At 34.0% G+C, this 20,658-nt stretch overlaps 4 protein-coding genes across 9 annotated transcripts; 2 read left to right on the forward strand and 2 right to left on the reverse strand.

Moving 5' to 3' along the window:
- The first annotated feature begins 1,251 nt into the window (after positions 1-1,251).
- Positions 1,252-2,711, forward strand: LOC123198021 (E3 ubiquitin-protein ligase ATL6-like). The gene has a single exon (XM_044612594.1). The coding sequence runs from the start codon at positions 1,359-1,361 to the stop codon at positions 2,490-2,492; it is 1,134 nt and encodes a 377-aa protein (XP_044468529.1). The 5' UTR covers positions 1,252-1,358; the 3' UTR covers positions 2,493-2,711.
- Positions 2,712-5,653: 2,942 nt separating this feature from the next.
- Positions 5,654-9,204, forward strand: LOC123200059 (DNA excision repair protein ERCC-1). Its single transcript, XM_044615159.1, has 9 exons — positions 5,654-6,076; positions 6,149-6,272; positions 6,629-6,732; positions 7,284-7,383; positions 7,557-7,633; positions 7,916-8,015; positions 8,121-8,192; positions 8,265-8,333; positions 8,519-9,204. The coding sequence occupies exons 1-9, from the start codon at positions 5,829-5,831 to the stop codon at positions 8,846-8,848; spliced, it is 1,224 nt and encodes a 407-aa protein (XP_044471094.1). The 5' UTR covers positions 5,654-5,828; the 3' UTR covers positions 8,849-9,204.
- A 2,477-nt stretch (positions 9,205-11,681) lies between these two features.
- Positions 11,682-14,494, reverse strand: LOC123205735 (probable serine/threonine-protein kinase PBL7). The gene is made up of 6 exons (XM_044622764.1): positions 13,967-14,494; positions 13,599-13,843; positions 12,834-13,219; positions 12,401-12,533; positions 12,181-12,270; positions 11,682-12,075 (listed from the first exon to the last, which is right to left on the reverse strand). Exons 1-6 carry the CDS (start codon positions 14,292-14,294, stop codon positions 11,917-11,919), a joined length of 1,341 nt encoding a protein of 446 aa, XP_044478699.1. The 5' UTR covers positions 14,295-14,494; the 3' UTR covers positions 11,682-11,916.
- A 2,027-nt stretch (positions 14,495-16,521) lies between these two features.
- On the reverse strand, positions 16,522-20,505 carry LOC123198559 (UDP-N-acetylglucosamine transferase subunit ALG13 homolog). Of its 6 annotated transcripts, none has more exons than XM_044613269.1 (4): positions 20,203-20,505; positions 19,500-19,706; positions 18,500-18,602; positions 16,522-17,072 (listed from the first exon to the last, which is right to left on the reverse strand). In XM_044613269.1, the coding sequence occupies exons 2-4, from the start codon at positions 19,677-19,679 to the stop codon at positions 16,816-16,818; spliced, it is 540 nt and encodes a 179-aa protein (XP_044469204.1). In that variant the 5' UTR covers positions 19,680-19,706; positions 20,203-20,505; the 3' UTR covers positions 16,522-16,815. The 6 variants fall into 6 exon arrangements, with proteins under 6 accessions (XP_044469204.1, XP_044469213.1, XP_044469221.1 ...); XM_044613278.1 differs by having other exon boundaries at positions 19,500-19,703; positions 20,167-20,505; XM_044613286.1 differs by having other exon boundaries at positions 20,167-20,505.
- Between the last annotated feature and the right edge of the window lie 153 nt (positions 20,506-20,658).

Raw genomic sequence — 20,658 nt, forward strand, 5'->3', positions numbered from 1 at the left:
TAAAAAATATAAAAAAATCTTGTTTAAAATTATTTAAATCCAAAAGATATAAGTTCATATATTAATAATGAATATAATATGATATATAATATTTCTTTTTGCCGTTTCCACCTTAATTCATAAACACCAAATTAAATGCTAACTCTTTTTATTATATTATACCGAATCTAATAACTGGTTATATAATTATTATATTAAATAAAAAATAATAATTTTTCACTTATATTTGAGTTTAAATTTAAAATCATATTTATAATAAATAAAAAGTTTAAATACTAATTTATAAACTAACTATCATCTAAATTTTTAGTTAGAGACATAAGTAAAATCGTTATTTTATCTATAAACCTAAAAAATTAAAAAATTTATATCACTTCCTCCCTTAGTTTAAAAAATTCACATTTATCTTTCATGATTAAATTTTAAAAAATTCATTTTTTTTCTCTTTTCAGGTTTTATCTTTGAGGGTTTAGGGAATCAACCGACGATTAGGAAGAAGCAAATGTTTTTTTTGATGAAAGAAGATCTTTCGTTGTCTAAATCGAAAAGAAGAGACGAAGGACCACAAAGAGTCCTCCTTCATCAAGTCTTCTAGAATATGAATGGAGACACTTCGTCGTCCTTCGTCATCGTGTTTGGACGATTGTCCTTCATCGTCTTTCATGATTGAATCTGAAAGATGGGTAAAAAACGTCAATCGTTAGTCGGAATAATGATAGCTAGAGAAAGATACAAACTATAAGGGTGAATTTTAAACTTTTCAAACTTTGTGATTATGTTGGAGTATTAGTTTTTAAAACCTAGGAAGAGAAATGATATAAATTTTAAAGTTTTTGAGATTATAGGTAAAATAATAATTTTATCCTTATCTTTAATTAAAATTTTGGATGATAATTAATTTATAAGTAGGTATTTAAACCCTCCATTTATTATAAGTATAATTTTAAAATTACATTAGAATTTGGGTAGAGAATAGTGCTCCACCCTTAAATAAATTAATAATTTGATATTGATAAGTTACAACCCTAACCATCTTTGGAACTACATTAGAACCTTCCATTACCAAAACTTGTAGTCCAAGTGTCATTTATTTACTGTAGAAAATATATCAAATCTAATCATAAGTATTATTTTATTAAATTATTACGTGGCGGAGTTTTATTTGCTCAGTATATCAATGAATATGTACCTCGTGTTGCACTAGAGAATTTCTCTATGTTCAGACAGAGAAGCTGGCTGCGTAAGCTTCACCAGGCCCCACGCTCTTTCTCTTCTTGCACATACACCAACTCTCTCTCTTTCTTTCTTTCATTTAAATTTCTGATTTCTCTCACTCTCGCGTTTCATCGAACAACTTCATGGCTCTTAAACATCACGTCTCCGACCCAAATGGATGTTTTTGCCTTCTCCTCCTCGTCCTGGCTCTTCCGTTTACGGCGGCGCAGACCACTCCTGACCCGCGGACCGACCCTTATGCCAACATGCGGTTCAGTCCAGCTATGGCCATAATTATTGTGGTTCTAATTGCTGCGCTTTTCTTCATGGGGTTCTTCTCCATCTATATTCGTAACTGCTCGAATGACGCGAACGGTGCCAGCGTGCGTCCGGTAAGTGGAAGCCAGCGGACACGGCGCGCGGCAGCGCGTGGGCTTGACGTTTCGGTGATCGAGACTTTCCCGACTTTCGTTTACTCTGAAGTTAAGGCGTTGAAGATTGGGAAAGGCGCCCTGGAGTGTGCTGTGTGTTTGTGTGAGTTTGAAGACGACGAAAGGCTGCGATTAATTCCCAAATGCGATCATGTCTTTCATCCTGAGTGTATCGATGCGTGGCTCGGTTCTCACACCACGTGTCCTGTTTGTCGAGCGAATTTGGTCCCGCAACCCGGCGAGCCAGTCCCTCAAGTTGGTGAGGTGCAGTCACACAACGAACCAGACCTCGAGGCTCAAAATGACGTCGCAGCTTCGGAACGGGAAGACACGAACGGAAGCGGAGAAACACCACTAACACAACCGCCGGAACCCGAAGTTATCAGCATAAACCGAATGTTGAACAGGAACCGTACACGTGGCTCCAGATCTAACAGGCCGCGTAAGTTTCCGAGGTCACATTCAACCGGGCATTCTCTGTCTGTGGTGCAACCTGGTGAAGACACAGAGCGGTTTACTTTGAGACTACCGGTTGATGTGAGGAAGCAGATAATGACCCGGGAGCTAAACCGCGCTAATAGCTTGGTGAGTTTGCCTCGGGAGAGTAGTTCGAGGAGAGGCTATCGAACCGGAGGCGGTGAAGGTAGCAGTGGAGGGAGGAACAGCCGGTGGATTGACCGGATGGATCGGTCATTTAAATCGGACCGGTGGGCGTTTAGCATGGCGCCACCGTTTTTTACAAGAGCTCCTTCAGTTCGGTCAACAAAAGTGGCTGCAAATGATGACAATGAAAATGCGGACGGTCCGGACGCTTCATCGACTCAACCGAGTCGCCCTCCGGTTTAATGGTTTCTTTTCTCTATTTTTTTTTTTGGTTTTTTATTTTATATTTCTACGACCAATTTTACTATGTAGATTACATGAATTGTCGATAGTTTTTTCTTTTTAATATTTTTTTTTAATTTTTAATTTTATTTGTTGGACTAGTGTATGTAAAATGAAATCACGAGAGACCAATTCTCGGTTGAGGAAATCATAACTGTTACCCTAGTAGTTTATGGGCAAGAATTATAGGGTTAATCTCATCCGTTCAAATTCAAAATAATAAATCAAGATTGTCCATCAAAAAAATCATGATACAATTTTTGAAAGATGGAATATAAGAGTAAACAAATTTCTTCAATATATAGAGTTAATAGTAATAATTTCACTAGACATTGATTTGGTGGTTAGGTTTTGTCCTAAAAGAGAAGGTTTACCGTTAAAAACAATATATATTGAGATGAAAGGCCATCTCATTTTACAGGCCTCTAAAAAATTAGGGTTTCCTTTTTAATTTTACTCAGTGATTTGAATGTACGGTTCCAAATTTTATTTTGTTATGTTTTGGTTGGCTGGTGCTTAATTTGCCTAATCGGAATAAATGAAAAAAAAAAATATTAATAATTGCTTTATTTATTTATATTTGAATGCTTCAACAATTCAAACATTGAATACCATAAAGACAATATTTTTTATTTCATGGAAACATCCTATTTCCAAAGGCTAAGTCCAACTCAACGTGGGTTGGCCAGGAGCTAATTCTCTTTAACCCCTTTGGGTTTTGTTTTATAAACTTGTTGTTCGGTAAGTTAATATATTGGTATGATATCTTTATACTGTAATAAATATTAAAAGAAAACTATTTGTCAAAAATTGATAACATTTTTCACATTTAAACACAAATAGGAAAGAGTCGTTAACCATATTTTCAACTTCCTATTCTTATCTTTATTACATGACATCACAATTAGTCCCTTGTAATTGACCTTTGTTTCACGCTAACATTTATTTATGGTCATAATCCTATCATAATCCTATCATAACCCCTCACTTTACAATGTCACATTCAATTCACACCTCATGAAAACCTATAACCTTACTTTTCCGTTGTCGTTTATCATCATTATATGAAAATTTCTTTTGCTTTTTCAATAATCTAGAATAACTTTTGTTTTTATTTTCTAAGGGGTTAAATGTCAGTATCATAAATTATTGAAGCTATTAATAATAGAGAAAAACCCTAGGGTGGTTTAAATAACTCTCTTGGTTGCCTTGGTGCCCTTGCTTCATTTGGAAATATAAATAATTAGGTTTCATTGAATAGTTGCTTTGCCTTTTACTCCCACCCAAACATTCAAACATTTAATAAAATTATGCCCATAATTTTGTATATATAATTAAATACAAAATAATAATTAATTACATGATAATAAATCATTTGTGTATTTAATCATATATTAAAAAATGTCTATACATAATATTACTTTTTACCCTTTTATAATAATAAAACTTATGTTTAAATAAAAAAATATTAATTTTTGTATTAAGGATAATTTATTATCATATAATCAAATGATTTTAAATTAAGATAAAAGTATTACCCAATCATATAATAATTTAATATTAACACATAATCTTATTCTTTTTATAATACTATATTACTTTTCTAGTAGCACGAAATCCGCTTCTGTTCCAATATATAACTTTATCTTTTTTTATTGTACCACATGTGTACACATGCATCTAGAATAACATAATTTGATGCGCATTTTTCATATTGTAAATTATGATAATCTGGATAAGATTTTACTTGTTTTATATACTATTATTTAATGTTTGATTTGATTTAAATCCAGTCTGAAAAACATCTAAATCAAAATAATTTTATTTTGGTTTGAATTCAAATCTTTAGATAGACATAAACTCAATAATTTAATAAAAGGTAACCCAATCTTTAGCTCAAACTTAAAATATGAGCTTTGAATAACTTGAAATGGATACATCCATAGATTTATTATATGATGCTTCCTCTTAAAAACAATTGAATAGCAACAGTATCGTCTACAATTTGAACTCTTGGATGGGACATAATAATGAATAATTGCTTTGATGGTTACAAAAGAGCAATACTATATTATTTATATTGGATTAGGGTTGAATTCAAATCGAGTTAGCTCTAGCTCGATTTGTCGAGCCCTAAACGAGCCTGCCTTAGCTGAGCTCGGTCAATCTCGAGCTCGAGTTACTCGTTAGATTTTTTAATTAAAATTTTTGATATAAAACGATGTCGTTTTAATCAATATATATTAAAACAACGTCGTTTTGATAATGAAAAACAAGTCGAGTTAAACTCGAGCAGAACTTTAGCCGGCCTTAGTCGAGTTCGATCGAGCTCGAGCTCAAGCCAACTATATATGAATCGAACAGAGCTTGAGCTCAGCTCGATTCGAATCCAGCCTTATATTAGATACATAAATATGTATATACTTATATATGTCATTATATGATTGAGAATTATTTTATTTTTAATTTAAAATTATTCAATCATATAATGACACGTATTAGTATATATATATATATACTCAAAATAAATACACATAGTTTTATTGGTTACAAAAAGCATAATTTCTACAATTATTTTGCTAACTTTTTGATCAAAATCACTTACTTGAATGAGATGATGGTACTGATTTTGAGTACTTCTTGTTAACATAAAATTTTGCATCAACATATGCATTTTTTAATAAATTTATAATAATTTTTTTTTATTATGATAAGTTTAGATATATTGTAAAAAAAAAAAATCTAATATGAACAAATTTTTTGTATTAAAAAAAGATTTTTTGCTTTTTATTAAAAAAAAAATTTTTTTTTTATTGACATAATTAAATTTTCAAAATTTGTTATTAGAAATATAAAATTTTTATTATTTTTTATTGAAGATTATAATTATTTATTTGAGAGTAGGATTATTATTTTAGTATTTTCAATTAAAAAAAAAAGAGACGTTTAATATAATCAATAAAGAAATTTGAAAATTTATCCTAAAATCTGCTCACACAATTCCCTGAAAATTGGTTTTGTGGCTATAGAGACGACGTGTCAGTTCTGCTGATAGACACATATGATAGGTCGTTCGATTCGTTTTTGAAGCAGTTACAGAACTAACTGTGGATTTTTCTGACACGTCGGTTTATAAAGAAATATATAAACGACATGCCGTCCGCCTGCCAAGTCGTCATCTTGTTCGAGTAATCGGGGAAGAAACATTGAACAAACGAAACTTTTCTCCCAGAACACCAATTCCCCACCTAGCAAAGCCCCAAAGTCATCAATCGACGAACCCAGTATTGAAACTTGATGGAAAACGAAGAGCAAAATGCACCAGCAATACCACAACAAGGTTCTCAAAATAAGAAGAAGACATTGATTACAATACCTTCTTACCAAGAAGTAATAGCAAGCTCACAAATCAAATCAACACCAACACAAAATCTCTTCACGCCATCTCAGACTTTCTCTCAAGCCTTCTCTTTTATCAAAAAAACTGAATTTTATGACCCTCCACCACCTATTAAACCCACTAACACCGAAAATCCCTCTTCAAGGTTTGTTTGTTTGTTTATTAGTTGTTGTTGCTGTTTTTTTGGTTATAAAATTGTTGTTTTATTTGTTTATAGTCAAGGTGGTGAAGTGAAGGTGGTGGTTTCTTCAAGTTCTTCTTCACAGTCTAATCTGGTTTCTTCAAGTCCTTCTTCAAAGATTAATCAGAATCGAAATTCCATTCTTGTTAGTCACAGGCAGGTGAGAGATGTTTCTGTTTTTTAATGTAAAAATTGATTCTTTTGGTAATTTGCTGTGTTTGTTGAGCTTCTTGAGAGAAATCAAGCAGAAGAAAGGAAACCCTGAATAGTACATTAGCATAACACGATTGGTTCAATTACACTATTGTGTTGGTTGGAGGAGCTTAAGTTTATAAATGTTGATGAACTAATGTTTACATCCTGTTTCAATTTTGTATAGAACCTTGGCTCATTCTTGTTTTGTTTTACTTGTAAGCCTGTTAGGAGTATGGTATGTGCTTGGTTTTAGCAATGGTTGGATTTCTTATATTGGTTTTTATGAATAAGCTGGAGTGTTGCATTTCCTACCTTTTGCAGAAGGGAAATCCCTTACTAAAACATATCAGAAATGTGAGATGGGTTTTCGCTGATGTTGTTTGCGACTACTTGCTGGGGAAGAATTCATGTGCTCTGTATCTAAGGTTTGAGCTTCTGCACATTCTGTTATATATTTCATTTGTCTTGATTCAACTAGTAGAATTAAGCAGCTAAACATACTAGGCAAAGCTAGTTGTGAATGTATATAATTGTGACAGTCCACATAGATTATGTAATTCATGTGAAGATATGATTTTGTTAATATATATGAAAGTGATGTGTGAAATCGAGATTAGTTTAATTTGTGCCTCTGTATACAAAATTTTCTATTTCATGGTCTCCTCTTTCAAAGTATCTTAATATAAAAGATTATAAGTATGCCTTGGAAAGGACTTGATTAGCAATTATGTGTGCAATGCGCTAAACTCATGTCTTTTGCCTTTAGTTTGCATGCCTTGGAAATGACTCAATTAGCAATCATGTGTGCAATGCACTTAAATCATGTCTTTGCCTTAGTTTGCCTGTTCATGGAACAGCTTTGGGACTATTTCAACCACAGGCATTTGTGTTGAATATTATAATTATTAATATTTGTATCAAATGCATTTTAAAATGAAATGTGCTCTAACCTCAATTTATTGATTGTTTGATACAGTCTTCGATATCATTTGCTGCATCCAGATTACCTGTATTACCGTATAAGGGAATTGCAGAAAAACTTCAAGCTTCGCGTTGTTCTCTGCCATGTTGATGTGGTAAGTGTCTTTTCAGGGAATGGTAATTTTTTATGTCTTTTTAAGCATTCATTTTGGGATAGTGTTTTATACAAAATTTGGTTACCATGGGGACAGATGAGTGTGGCTTTTTTTTTTTTTTTTAAATTAATGATATAAAGGATATAATTTCTCATTCTTCTTTTTCATTGCAGGAGGATGTTGTTAAGCCTTTACTTGAAGTTACTAAAACTGCTCTACTACATGATTGTACCCTGTTATGTGCTTGGAGGTTGATTATCCTTTTTTTTTTAAATTAATCACAGATAAGCTTATATGCATATGTATTACAATTTGTAAGATTTTTTGTACTTCCCAAAGCTTCTGTTCAACAATAAGTTCTGTGGTTTCTTCCGATTTTTCAGGTCTTATGTTCCTGACTCCTTTTTAAGAAGTTGGAGTCTGTATGCATGTGACTCAGTTGTCACTGAAGTTACAAAAGTTGCTTACCGATTTTTTTTCAGCCTGAATATTGTTCTCTGTTGACAAACTTATTTTATATTATTGGTTGTAGCTTGGAGGAATGTGGTCGCTACTTGGAGACTATCAAAGTCTATGAAAACAAGCCAGCTGACCTTATTCAAGGTCAAATTGATAGAGACTATTTATCACGGGTATCCTCTTTTTTGAGTTCTCCGGTTGCACTATGAATTTATGTTATTACACTGGCTGATGAACCTTTCGAGTGATTTGATGAGGCTATACTTCTTTTGATGTAGCTGACTCATGCCCTTACAACTGTTCGACATGTTAACAAGACTGATGTGGTTACATTAGGGTCAACATTTGGGGTATGCTCATGCAACTATTAAAGTCTGGAGGTTGATATGTTTACATTGAAGCTGACTGGCATTGTTTTGCAGTCTCTTTCTCATATCATGGATGCATCCATGGAAGACTTAGCTCGTTGTCCTGGCATAGGAGAGCGCAAGGTATTCTTTTTCTCCAAAATGAGACGTGACTAACGGTGACTTTTCATTATACTGTTGTGCATGTACTTGTTTGTGTGATGCCATCTTGGTGATGCACAGAAAAGTAATGCCCCTTAAATGGTGTTTTTCATTTTTGATGATTTTTACCACTAACCACCTACCTGGTCAATTTTTTGATGAATCAGGTTAAACGCTTGTATGATACTTTTCATGAACCATTCAAGCGCATAGCTTCCAGTCAACCTAATATTCCACAAGCCACTCTCCAAAAAGCTGCTGAACCTCACTCATTGAGTGAAGTGATGGAAGTGGATAAAGAAACAGAAGATGCAAGCAAGCGTAGGAAGAAAGAACCTGAATTGACTGTTAAGTCAGCTCTATCTACTGCTTTTGCTAAATATGCTGATAAAATTGGTAAAAAGGACAATAGCTCGCCTGGAAACAAGGAAGAGGAAACAAGTGCCGCCAAATCAGGGTCTGAGAAAAAGAATGACAATGAAGAAGTTGGCAATTGATTATACTTCTACTTACCCAAAATTCACACAAACCAAAAAATGAGCACCGCATGAAACAGAAATGCTTGAGAAGATATTTTTCATTGCATCCTTGGAAGGAAACAAATGGTCGCCATGTTGTTGTTCACACATTGCATATTGGATGGGGTAATTTTTTCCTCCCCTCTTGTGGTGATTTTCACAGTGTCAAATGTTTACCAAAATCTTATGCACTTGGGAAGATTTTCAGGGATTAGAAATTATGCTGGCTGAAATGTAATTTAGAGGTATGTATATATAAATTCTTAGGAAGTTGATTCATTTAACATTCCATTTTCTGAAGCTACAATACTGAAGTCTTGAGATAGTTTTTCTTATTGTGCTCTCTCAAATCGTTCTCAACAAATTCGGACTTTGACTTGCTATTATAGACTTCGAAAACCCTTCTCCTTTTCCTTTGTATGATCTTTTAGTGACCTTATTGACTTCTGGTTGGAGGCAGCCTATTATCTTAATTGATTTTTGAGTTTTACTCGCAAGTTCTTTAAGATGGTGAAAATTTTTCCAAATCTCCTACAATCCCCAATCATGTTAGCCACAACTTGCTATTCTCAACATTAAAATTGACCTTCACATGAAAGGCAATTATTTCTAGAAAGCTCAGTGTATGATTATTCTCTAATATCGTATACAAATGAAAGTGATGGCCAACTACAATATTAAGCCTTGTTTTAAAGCCCTAACAATGTCCCAAAAATGTTATATTATTCAAGATAAAGTTAGGGGTGAATTTAAGTTAAGTGGAGCACAAACAAATGATAACTTGAGTTTGATCTAAATGTAGAAAGTCAAACTCAATATAATTATGTATTGTCAAATGAATAATTGGAAAACCATTAAAGAGAAAGATAAAGGGTCGTTGAAAATTAAAAATATAAAAAATTATCAAAAAAAAAAGTAAATCAAAATAGATCTACTATTATTGTTAATGAAAAATTATCAGAGAAGTTAGATTTACTAATAATTCTTCAAAAACTCAATCTACTTGAGTTGGTCGAAGCTCATTAGAGCAGAATATTGAGCCTGCTCAGCTTGGCTCCACCCAAGATAAAGTTACCCTTCATTTTGGGAAATTAATTAAAATAAGCAAAATTTTAAGCGTTTATACATTTTTAGGCCACCTTAGAAAAGTTTTACCAAAATAAGCAAACCGTATTTTTTTTTACCCTTTTTACCCTTATGTTGAAAAACCAAGTAAAAGTATTTTTTCTGAAAATATGCGTCGGTTTATGGTGGTTACGATGGTGGCTAGGGATTTTACACTGAAACCTTAAATATGTCGAATTATGTATATAGATGTTTTTAAATGTTTCGAACGCTTAAAATAATGTAGTTTCGATGTTAATGGATGTCTGGAAGTGTAGCCGTTAAGAGACAAAAACGCGTAAATTTACAATGTCACGTAAACACTGTTCACACAGCGTAAAATACTGTTTACATTGCGTAAATACTGTTTACATCACGCAAAAGTAAATATCATAGTCTGTGAACAGTATTTTTGTGCGATTTTGCAAGCAGTTTGTGTAGTTGAACAGTGTTTACGCAATGTGAACAGTGTTTGCGCGCGCGTGAACAGTATTTGTGCAATTTGCGTGACAATGTTCACTTTTTGCACTTTTGTCTCTCAACGGCTACACTTCCAGACATCCATTAATATTGAAACTACATCATTTTAAGCGTTCGAAATATTCAAAAACATCCATATACATAATTCGACATATTTAGGGTTTCACTGTAAAATCCCTAGCTACCATCGTAACCACCATAAACCGACGCACATTCTCAGAAAAAAATATTTTTACTTAGTTTTTCAACATAAGGGTAAAAAGGGTAAAAAAAATACAGTTTGTTTATTTTGACAAAACTTTTCTAGAGTGACCTAAAAACGTATAAACACTTAAAATTTTGCTTATTTTAATTAATTACCCCTTCATTTTTACCATAAAATAGAGGTCCAATCCACACTTAAATTATGTGGGGGTAAAGTACCTCACAACGGTAGATGAATCGCATTATGAACCATTAAATTTTCACGTGAATACGTTATGCTATCCATGTTACTTTGTCGTAATGTCTGGTTGCCTTCTACTTCTCTGCAATTGCATCTGGGATGAAACATTCTTTATAGACAGTTCCAAAATAGTCAAGTGCACTCTGGTGTTAAATCTGTGAGTTTAATCTCTTTTTTGTTCACTCTGATGCTTATTCTTTTTAACAGTATTTTTTACCTGTCATGTACAGCCAAGCTTTGCCCTTCCCAATCTTCAAGGCAAGATTGATATCTATTGCTTCTAAACTATGCCACTAGCCTCTTTTTGTCTTTTCTTCCCCTCTAGCCTCCAATTTCCAATATTCCCGCTTTATAGATAAGGCTTTAAAAACAACCATAGGCTTCTCACTTATATTCATTCTATGCCATATTACAGAAAAGTTATACCCTATGTTGTTACACAACATAAGACAAAATTCTTAATGTGTGATATGTTGCCTCATTGTTTGTTCTTTTCGTATGCACATCATCTCGATGACTCGATTCTGAACATTGGGTCCCAAACACTTTGATCATTTGCAGAATGTTAACTTCTGATTATTTTTTTTCCTGTCAGCTACTTGTACCTTTAAAAGAAAATTCTTTTGTTCGCTTTTAATGGATTCTTTTCAGGGTTAAAGTTTTAGCCATCTTCTGCTTTCTTGTTCAGTTGCTTTGTATAACACTAATTGATAAGAATGAAGATCACAGGACACAAATGCGACTTGCTTTTCTGTAGAATTGTGATTTAGAAGACTGGATCTATGCTTTTTAAGTATCAAAACTATGGATGATTGTTTATTAGCATCAGTTTTGATATACATGGCACGCGGCAAGATTAGAGTTTTTGCACTACCAGCAAGATTTGCTGCTCAACAAAAGGCCACTTTATTGGGGACAACAATTTTATTTTTCACTGAACACTGTACGATGCTTTTCTTTGTGTTCCAATGAGATGAACTGGAACAGTGTGACAAACTGTGCAAATTCCGGAGAGCTTCTAATATCTAGGACTTGGCGTGTGATGCCGAAATACTGAGCAGCCAGATGAAACCGTGGAATTGTTCTTAACTAGAGGGATTAGTGACTGCACAACGTCTGTCATTAGAGGCCGATAATCTGCTTCTGTTTGAACACACATGGCTGCAATGGCAGCTATCTATACAACCATATGAGAAGAAAGAAACAATATGTTTGTTGGATTTTATATTTTTTTTCCCGATAAACAATAAAGTGATTAAGGACAGTAGAGATTAAAGCTGACCTGAATCAGATCCTTCTTTGAATATCGACCTTTTAGAGATGGATCAACCATTTCCAATACTTTTTCTCTGTTAGTTAACCTTGGAAGAGCCTGACAAATTGTTGCATGGATAAAAATTTCTTCAGAATTAAGAAATTCTACTGGTAGTTTCTTTGATTGCTTTTAGATATGTAGAACTTGCATGACAATTAAAAGTTTGAGATGGAATTTGGTTACTAACCCATGAGACAAGAACATGTTCCCCAGGGGGCCTATTGGTATCTATCGGTACACGTCCTGTTACGAGCTCTAGAAGAACAATGCCATAGCTGTACACATCTGATTTAGTAGTAAGCTTCCCTGTTGAAGCATACCTACAACCAACATTTATGAAATCGATTAGAGTTTCGCCCAAATTTTCCATCTGTACAGTCAAATAATTAGAATGTTGTAATAGGAAATTTGTCTAATACAGAATCATGACTGCAGATTGTCTGAGTATGGCTCTTGCTTCTCAGACAGGTTTATTAAACATGATAATGACTGTTTGCCTACTGGGGACCTACATTTATAAACAGGTTTGTGCAAGATAGAATTGATTGAATTATTCATACTGGAATGTTAACCATGAACTGATAATGAAGAAGTGCTATTATAAATGATGGAACACTCACTCAGGAGCTAGATATCCAGTGGTCCCCTGGATGCGCGTTGAAATCTGACCATTGATCCTGTCTGAGACCATCTTTGCCAATCCGAAATCTGTCACCTTGGCACGGAAATTTTGATCTAGGAGGATATTGGAGCACTTGAAGTCGCGGTGGATGACGGTTGGTATTGCTTGCTCATGGAGGAATTCCAGGGCTCTAGCACAATCGAGGGCTATCGTCAATCGTGTTCCCCAATCCAGTGGCTGATATTGGTTGCTGGAGGGGTGTAGATGTTGCTCCAGAGTTCCATTGGACATGAACTCAGATATTAGGAGTCTATGATTTTGGTCAGCACAATATCCTAGTAGCTCCACCAAATAAGGAGAATGCAAGCGGCTCAGTAAATCAACCTGCATTGTTGAGCATGTTGTTATCTCGAACCCATGTGCAAAGTTGAATAAAATTCTTTAACTTTTCCAGGATTATGATTTTCTATAGATAAATAATGCTTGTGAATATGTTAGAGAAATGAAGTTTCAAGTCAAAACTCTAATCTATGGCATAATCAAACCAACAGTGATGAAAAAGTCAAAACTGATGCATGTGAGATTGAAAGATGCAAACAAAAAATTATCAATTATCTATTGCTGCATTACATTCATTAGTAAACAGTATCACAGGCCTCTTCTGCCTGCTCATATAGGTAAACAAGAAAGAAAAAAAATTAAGAAGAAAGAGATAGAGAGCCAAAGAAAACAAAAGATAATAAATGAAGTCAGCCTCATTTACCTCCATTCTGAATGCACGTTCCCCTTGCTTTCCTTCTCTATGCAACCTCTTGATTGCAGCCAAAGTCCCATCACTCAATACTCCTTTGTACACAGCTCCAAACTTTCCATTGCTTAACACATTGGCCTCACTAAATTTCTCAGTTGCAAATTCTAACTCCTTGTATGTGAAAACTTGGACTCCTTTATATCTATTCGAAGCTACACTTTTCAGGTGTCCTCCATATAGACACCCACCCTTCACATCTGAAACAATTTTTAAGCATACCCAGATCAACCTTTGCAAAGAACTTGAACTAAGACAGAGAGGGAAATAATTTTCATGAAAACAAGATGGAAAATATTTAAACATGAGTAGTGTTAAATTACCTGGACTGGAGGCTAAGTTGATAGTAGTATGAGCAATGAACCTGCTACAGCCACTCTTGTCGATAATATCATTGCAACTACCCTGGCCTTTTCCCGATTTAAGTCTCCGCAGTACTAGTATAACTAGAGCTAATGCGAACAGCACGATGAAGGAGATGATTGAAACAATGATTATGATAATGGAATGGAGGGAAAGAGTGAGATGGTGAGGATTATCATGAGGTTGAATATGTTTATGATGGTGGTGTGAATGAGTTTGGTTGTTTTCAGTGCCAAAACCAAGTGGCCTTGCATTTGCAGGTGCCATTGAATTAGTGTTACTTTCCATGAGCACAAACAGCAATGAACATACAGAAGGATGGTTTTTTGGGAAGACGAGTTGCAGGATTGCAAGTGAAATTCAATTCCTAGGAGGTCAGTTTTTACCTGTATGGCCACCAATGACTCTCTCTCTTTCTCTCTTTTTCTCTCTCTCGTGATAAATGAAGTGGCTCCTGTACTTATTCGTCCCTTGTTTTGTATCTTCTGAGGAATAGTCTTTGTCTTTGCCGCAGAAAAGCGTGGACAACTTCACTCCCATCTTCAATCATCCAAACTATTACCCAATAATAATTAAAACTCTGTTCCGTACCTCAATAATTCTGTCTCTCACTTCAGATTTTTATGTGGCAAGGTTGAAATTCACCACCAATCATCTTGCAGCTGGCTTTAGCCAGAAGGGCACATGGCCCATGGGCAGTGGCTTGTTTTTATACCAGAACTTGACTTTGTCAATTATTCTTTAATAAATTATATTAATCCCTTGTTTCCTCGTTAAAGGTTAGAAAATGTTATGATTCATCCGAATTCAGTTTGCTCGTTCTTCTTAAACGAACCCAAACTCAAGTTATAGCTATTTTAATTTAATTTTAAGTCAAATTAATTTAATTTATTATGTTATTGAAAATTTGTTAATAGATCACTCTTTTCTGATGAGTTTTTGTTCTTCTGCTATATCTTTGATTATTTTTATTTTTATTTCTGATAACTTATTTAATAATTTATCGTTTGAATGTGAATTTGAGTTCGAATTAAACCTTTTTTTATTCAAATCAAATTTAAATTATTCTTTATTTAAGTTTTATTTGATTTAAATCTATTCCTAAATTGGTATATACTAATGACGATTGATTGTTACCCGCACTCTATTGTTAAAGCATAATGAAAGTGGAATTTATGGCTGCATTAATTAAGGAGAAATTGCTAATCAAGGCTCAAAAATCACGAGTTGCCTAGTGTCCAGAAGCTCGTAAGTCATAGCCACATTGTATTATTGCTTATCGTTCTTGTCTTTTGCTTGCCCAAGTTACTAGGCAACAACAAACAACTCATCTACTTGCTTGACCTGCCTGCAGCCACTGAACTTGACTCTTTACTTATAATTCTGTTACTGAGAAGTGCAAACAACCCATAAAAAGTTTGGAGTACTATACAAATTTCTCCCATTATGGGCTTTAAACTTGTTTTCTTTCTCTGCCTCGTAATTACATCAATATCAATTCTTGTTTATGTTTTGCACCTGAAATCATGAAATTTGCTTAATAAACATTTGTATTTGTCTTTCTGTAAGGTGATGACTTGTAGTAAATTAAATTTGGGTTAAGATTAAAACCCATTTTAATCATGCTAACTTCATATGGTTAAAACCCATTTTAAAATTTTAATTATGTCATAACGAGGTTATCAATTGAACTTGATCGAACCCCAGTCTAAAAACATTCCTTTCAACAATTTCCAGTTTAAAGAATTTCAGTGACAATATGCTTGTCAGATCATAAACGAATAAAATTTTGATTCAGTACGTAAACTTTGTGTCTCATATTATTATCTAACAAAATTTGGAAAACATTGCCTGTTGTAAACTCAACTGTGCTGAATGAATTCCAAATGGATAATATATATCTAATTAAGTACAAACTGCTACATGTAACATTTCTTCCTCATATACGAAAATTTCAGACCCGGCCAAAGGGTCGGTCAAGTCCATCTTAATCTTGACCAATGATCTGACCAGAACATCAACAATGTTGATATATAATACAAGATCATATGGTTAAAGCAGATTAAATAAAAATTAGATTGATGTATATCCTTGCAATTACTCAGACTCAACAAAAATCATGTTGCTGTCAAAATTACCATTGGACCGCCTTAACCTGATTTAACTTACTAACCATCAACTCCCGGGCAAAGTGGTTCAACCAACCGATCTGGTCGAAGTTTTAAAACACCTCAAATATAGATAATATCTATTTAATTGGGTACAAGACTGTTACATGTGACATGAGCAATTTAGTATTTGACTCTTGGTAACTAGATCAAGACAAACATACCTAAAATTTCTTCAATGTCATTGCAGAGAATGAACAAATAGAGTATCCAAGCTCTAAATCTCCTGCTTCTTCACTATAACTAAACATTTCTTTCTTTGTTTCCCTCTTAAGAAATGAGAGTGACACTGTACAAACTGACCCTCCAAATCAATAAACTATCATCATGTTTTGGAGCCTTGGCAATTATCTTATCCAAGTCTATTTAACAGTTCCACAAGTCATGTGGCAATTACATAGACTGAGAAGAGCAAAGAATGAAATTCTAGGGCCGAGTCAAACTGAGGGCAACAATATGCTAATTCATTAGCCTATTGCATGTCATCCTGATCCACAGATCTTACAACATGTGATCTTCAACTACCCAAACAACCAAACAAACCAACTTTGACGTTGAACATGTTGTTGATCTATCATGTAAATAGTACAATTTAACATATACCAAATTTGAAATCGTACATAAAACAAATTGTAACTTCATCACTCATCTGGGAAACCGAGAAACCTGTTTATAAGCTTGGCAACTGGCTTGGCATCACCTGGATGGTATGGCAAGAGTGACTCCAAATCCATACCAGCTATAACTTTATCTAGGTCTTGAGGACGAGCACAATATAAATGGTTCCTCTCTGCTAGCTCTTCAGCAAGCTCACTTTGATGATTGTCCATTAAATCTTCATTAACCACCACAATTAAAGGTTTAGACAGTCGCAAGGTCTCAAAAATGCTCCCTGACCCTGCAACATGGCAGAACCAATTACAAATGTTATTGATTCATGTCTCTGCATGTCTTGCATGTAAATAAGAAAATTGAATTAAAAAAAGTAATAAGACTGACTCCTGGCATAATTCCCATAACATTTTGACTCAGAAAATATAAATTCACTGAGATTGTGTTGCCTATGTATATATCACAAACAGATAAGTTATAATCAGGAATTTCATTATAAACCATACAACATTCTAATCATGGGCTCCACATTATAGCCATAAAATTCCATTCATTTAAAAATGAAACTCAAATATCAGCAGAGGATGGAGAAGTATCATAGGAGTCCTATACTAAGTCACACTGCATTACAATTAGAGCAAAACAAAAGTTACCCATGTAAATTCAAAAAGCCATTAATAGACAATATTCAATGGCCTAGCCTAGTACATATTAGGAAAAATTCTCTCAAGCAATTTATGAAATTCAATCTGTCTATCTTGTCTTTGGACACAATCATAAAGGCAAAGCCATCATGTTCGAATTTAAGTTCTCTCAAAGATTTATCTTGTCATCTCAAATCCTAACAAAAATGTTCACTAGTTAAATTTACCTAATATTGTGAACTATTTGGGCCATAAGGATTTGAGATGATGCCACAAGCACCACTGATTACAATTATTTTCTTAATTTAATACTGATGCATACAATAAAAAACTTAAATCAGATGGAAAAGTTGCAAAATTAAAATATACACTATCATACCTCAAGCATATTATTATCACAGTAATGATCTATAAGAAAACCAAACTAAATAATAAAATTGTTTAGAAATTATCAGATGGCCAATACTAGAATGTGTAGTCGAATGGAGTCTGTTGAAAAGGACATTCAGGATCTAAAAGAATTGTTGCAACATGAGTGCAGTCTACACCAGGAATCCAAGGCTCAACTGCAGAAGATGGAGGAGGAATAGGGTAAATTTCACAATATTGAGGAACAGTTTGGAGGGATGACGAGGATGCTGACCACATGGGAGAAGAAACTGGCCATTCAAAAAGAAACCCTTCACCAGACCACCCAAAAAGCCCGAGTTCGAATGACGACACCACCACAATCAAATAACCCCCCATCCCCACACGTAGCATTATTATCATTAGGAATGCACATAAGAAGAAAAAATTATCTAGATATCCTCTAAGAAGAAAAATATCCTAACTGTGCATATGAAGTAAAATGAATGCACATAAGAAAATTATCTAATTAATATTCCTAAGTGTGCCTGGTCTAACACATATCCTATAAGTTTAAAAAAAAAAAACGATATCAAAAAGTAACATGACTGCACATTAGATATATGGTACAACAACAGTACAGGAAACAATATCAAGGAAAAATCAAAAGAAAAGTTAATAGACAGGACAGAGAAAGAAAATAATGATCATATGAGCTTACCAGCATGACTAATTACAAGAGATGCTGACTTCAGATGATCAGCAATGCTTGATGAAAAAGTGAAGTAGTCTACAGCAAGGGAACCATCTTCTCCAAGAGACTGCTAACAGAACAAAATCATGATAAGAAGAATTATAAATCAAAATGAAAAAAAAATCACCTTAATTTGGATTTTTGTAGAGTAGCATAATAACAATAATAATGATGTTTCTAAGATAATTGTTCATCATCATAAATAATGTTAATTGCTATCTGTTAAATTGTACCCAAGATAAAGCAGCAAAAGTTCAAGTAAAAGTCAAATACTCTTATTAGTTGAACTCAAACTCCAATTAAAAATTTATTGCTCAATTTTAAATTCAAACTTTAACTATAATTAGTACTTAAAAATTTATTGCTCAATTTTAAATGTAAAATTTAACTATAATAAGTACAACACAATTCTCTCATCTTAATTTATTATACCCCAGTTCCTACTGCAGGATTAGACACCTCTATATGGTGACCTGGCAGCATAACAATTCTAGATTGCCATTTCCTATGTTGTGTTTACATCAACAAGGGCAAAATAATGAAGCTCCATATCCTAAGTTGTGGCTCCTTGCATATAATCTTCACGTATTTGAAATGTAAGCAGATTTTTCCTTTCCTCATGCTTCCCCCACCTATGTTTAAATGTTTTTACAAGCAAAAAATTTGTTTTACAAATTATTTACGTATCTTTCCCAAGGCCATTAAACTTGTTCAATTTATTGCTTTACTAGACACTCAACAAAATTTTTTACGATTTTACAAATATATGAACTTCAGCCTCAATTTCACTACTTAAACAAATTTCTTACAAACAACATAACCATATCTCCCAGACAATAAAGCAACTAGGATCAGAATACTCAATAAATCATCATCAGAAATCTCCATTTCACCCTCACAGATTGTTACTTTACACAAGCAAACACGAAGAGAAACAAATAACCATTGACCTTAAGTAGGAAAATACCTTAGTGGGAACACAAGTTCCTCGACCCATCTGAATGATCAGGTGGGTGTACCCTCTCCTAGACAACTCTTGTTTAACTTCCAAAGTATCTACTGCTTTAACCAGAGCATCAAAGCATGTCGTACCCACAGTTACAAATACAGTTCTCTTCAAGGTCACAATATCTTCAATACCTCCCATTTATAACTTTGTTGCTTATAGCTACTACTGTCCAAAAATGAACACCAGTTAAGCTTTACAGAAGTTTAAAGAAACACAAAGGAAGTACTATTAATAATGACAACCCAGATACATCAAAGAAAATTACAAGCTTTATACACTCATCAAAACCAACAAACATAAATAACTGAAGCATTCCCATTTGAAAAGCAACAAAACAACCCAGATAATTAATTTTAGGGAAAAAAAAACCGACATTTTTACAGTCATCAAAGGCAACAACAAACATGTTAAGCAAGGAAAGGATTTATATCTTGTCCATTTAACACATTCAAGCTTTGGATGCAAAAAAATAAAAAAAAGAGACTACTTTTAATTATATCATAACAAGAAGTTTCTTCCCCTAATTTTCACTGAATTCTCAATTGATCATTATCTAAAATAAATTGATAAACATATTGGAAACAGAAGCAACTGAGGACATGAGAAAGTCAATTCAAACACTTATATAAAAATATTCACCCAAATCACGTCTAACCCTCACCAGAATATCAAAGGTGAAGACACCTTCACTTTCAATTTTCTAACTCTCAATGATGCTACAAAAACCAACCGGGGCTCCCTTTACACACCACTTTGATTCGCTGGTTCTGCAACAATTTCCCTCTGATCAGGTGTTTTGTTAGCCTAGGGATCGATTTGGTGTTCTGGGTAGGGGGCCTGCGAGTTCACGGTGGAGTTTCTGCTTCTCTAAGGGATGATGAGGGAAGGTGGTGGAAGTGGGGACTGGGCTGGGGTCTACTTGCCAAGCTGTTGAGGGAGCAATATCCACAAGCTGGCCCATACAGTTTTTCCATTTCACGGCTTATTTAAGGACATCTGACCCGTTTTGGATAGGACCCAGCCCAGTTTCCTTAGTTGCAATTTTTTTTCATTTCCTCAATATTAAATTTTTTTCCTAGAATTAGGACTGGATTCAGTCTAGTCAAGTCCGAATAAG

The sequence above is a fragment of the Mangifera indica genome, chromosome 2 (genome assembly GCF_011075055.1).
Source record: "Mangifera indica cultivar Alphonso chromosome 2, CATAS_Mindica_2.1, whole genome shotgun sequence".
Lineage (NCBI taxonomy): Eukaryota > Viridiplantae > Streptophyta > Magnoliopsida > Sapindales > Anacardiaceae > Mangifera > Mangifera indica.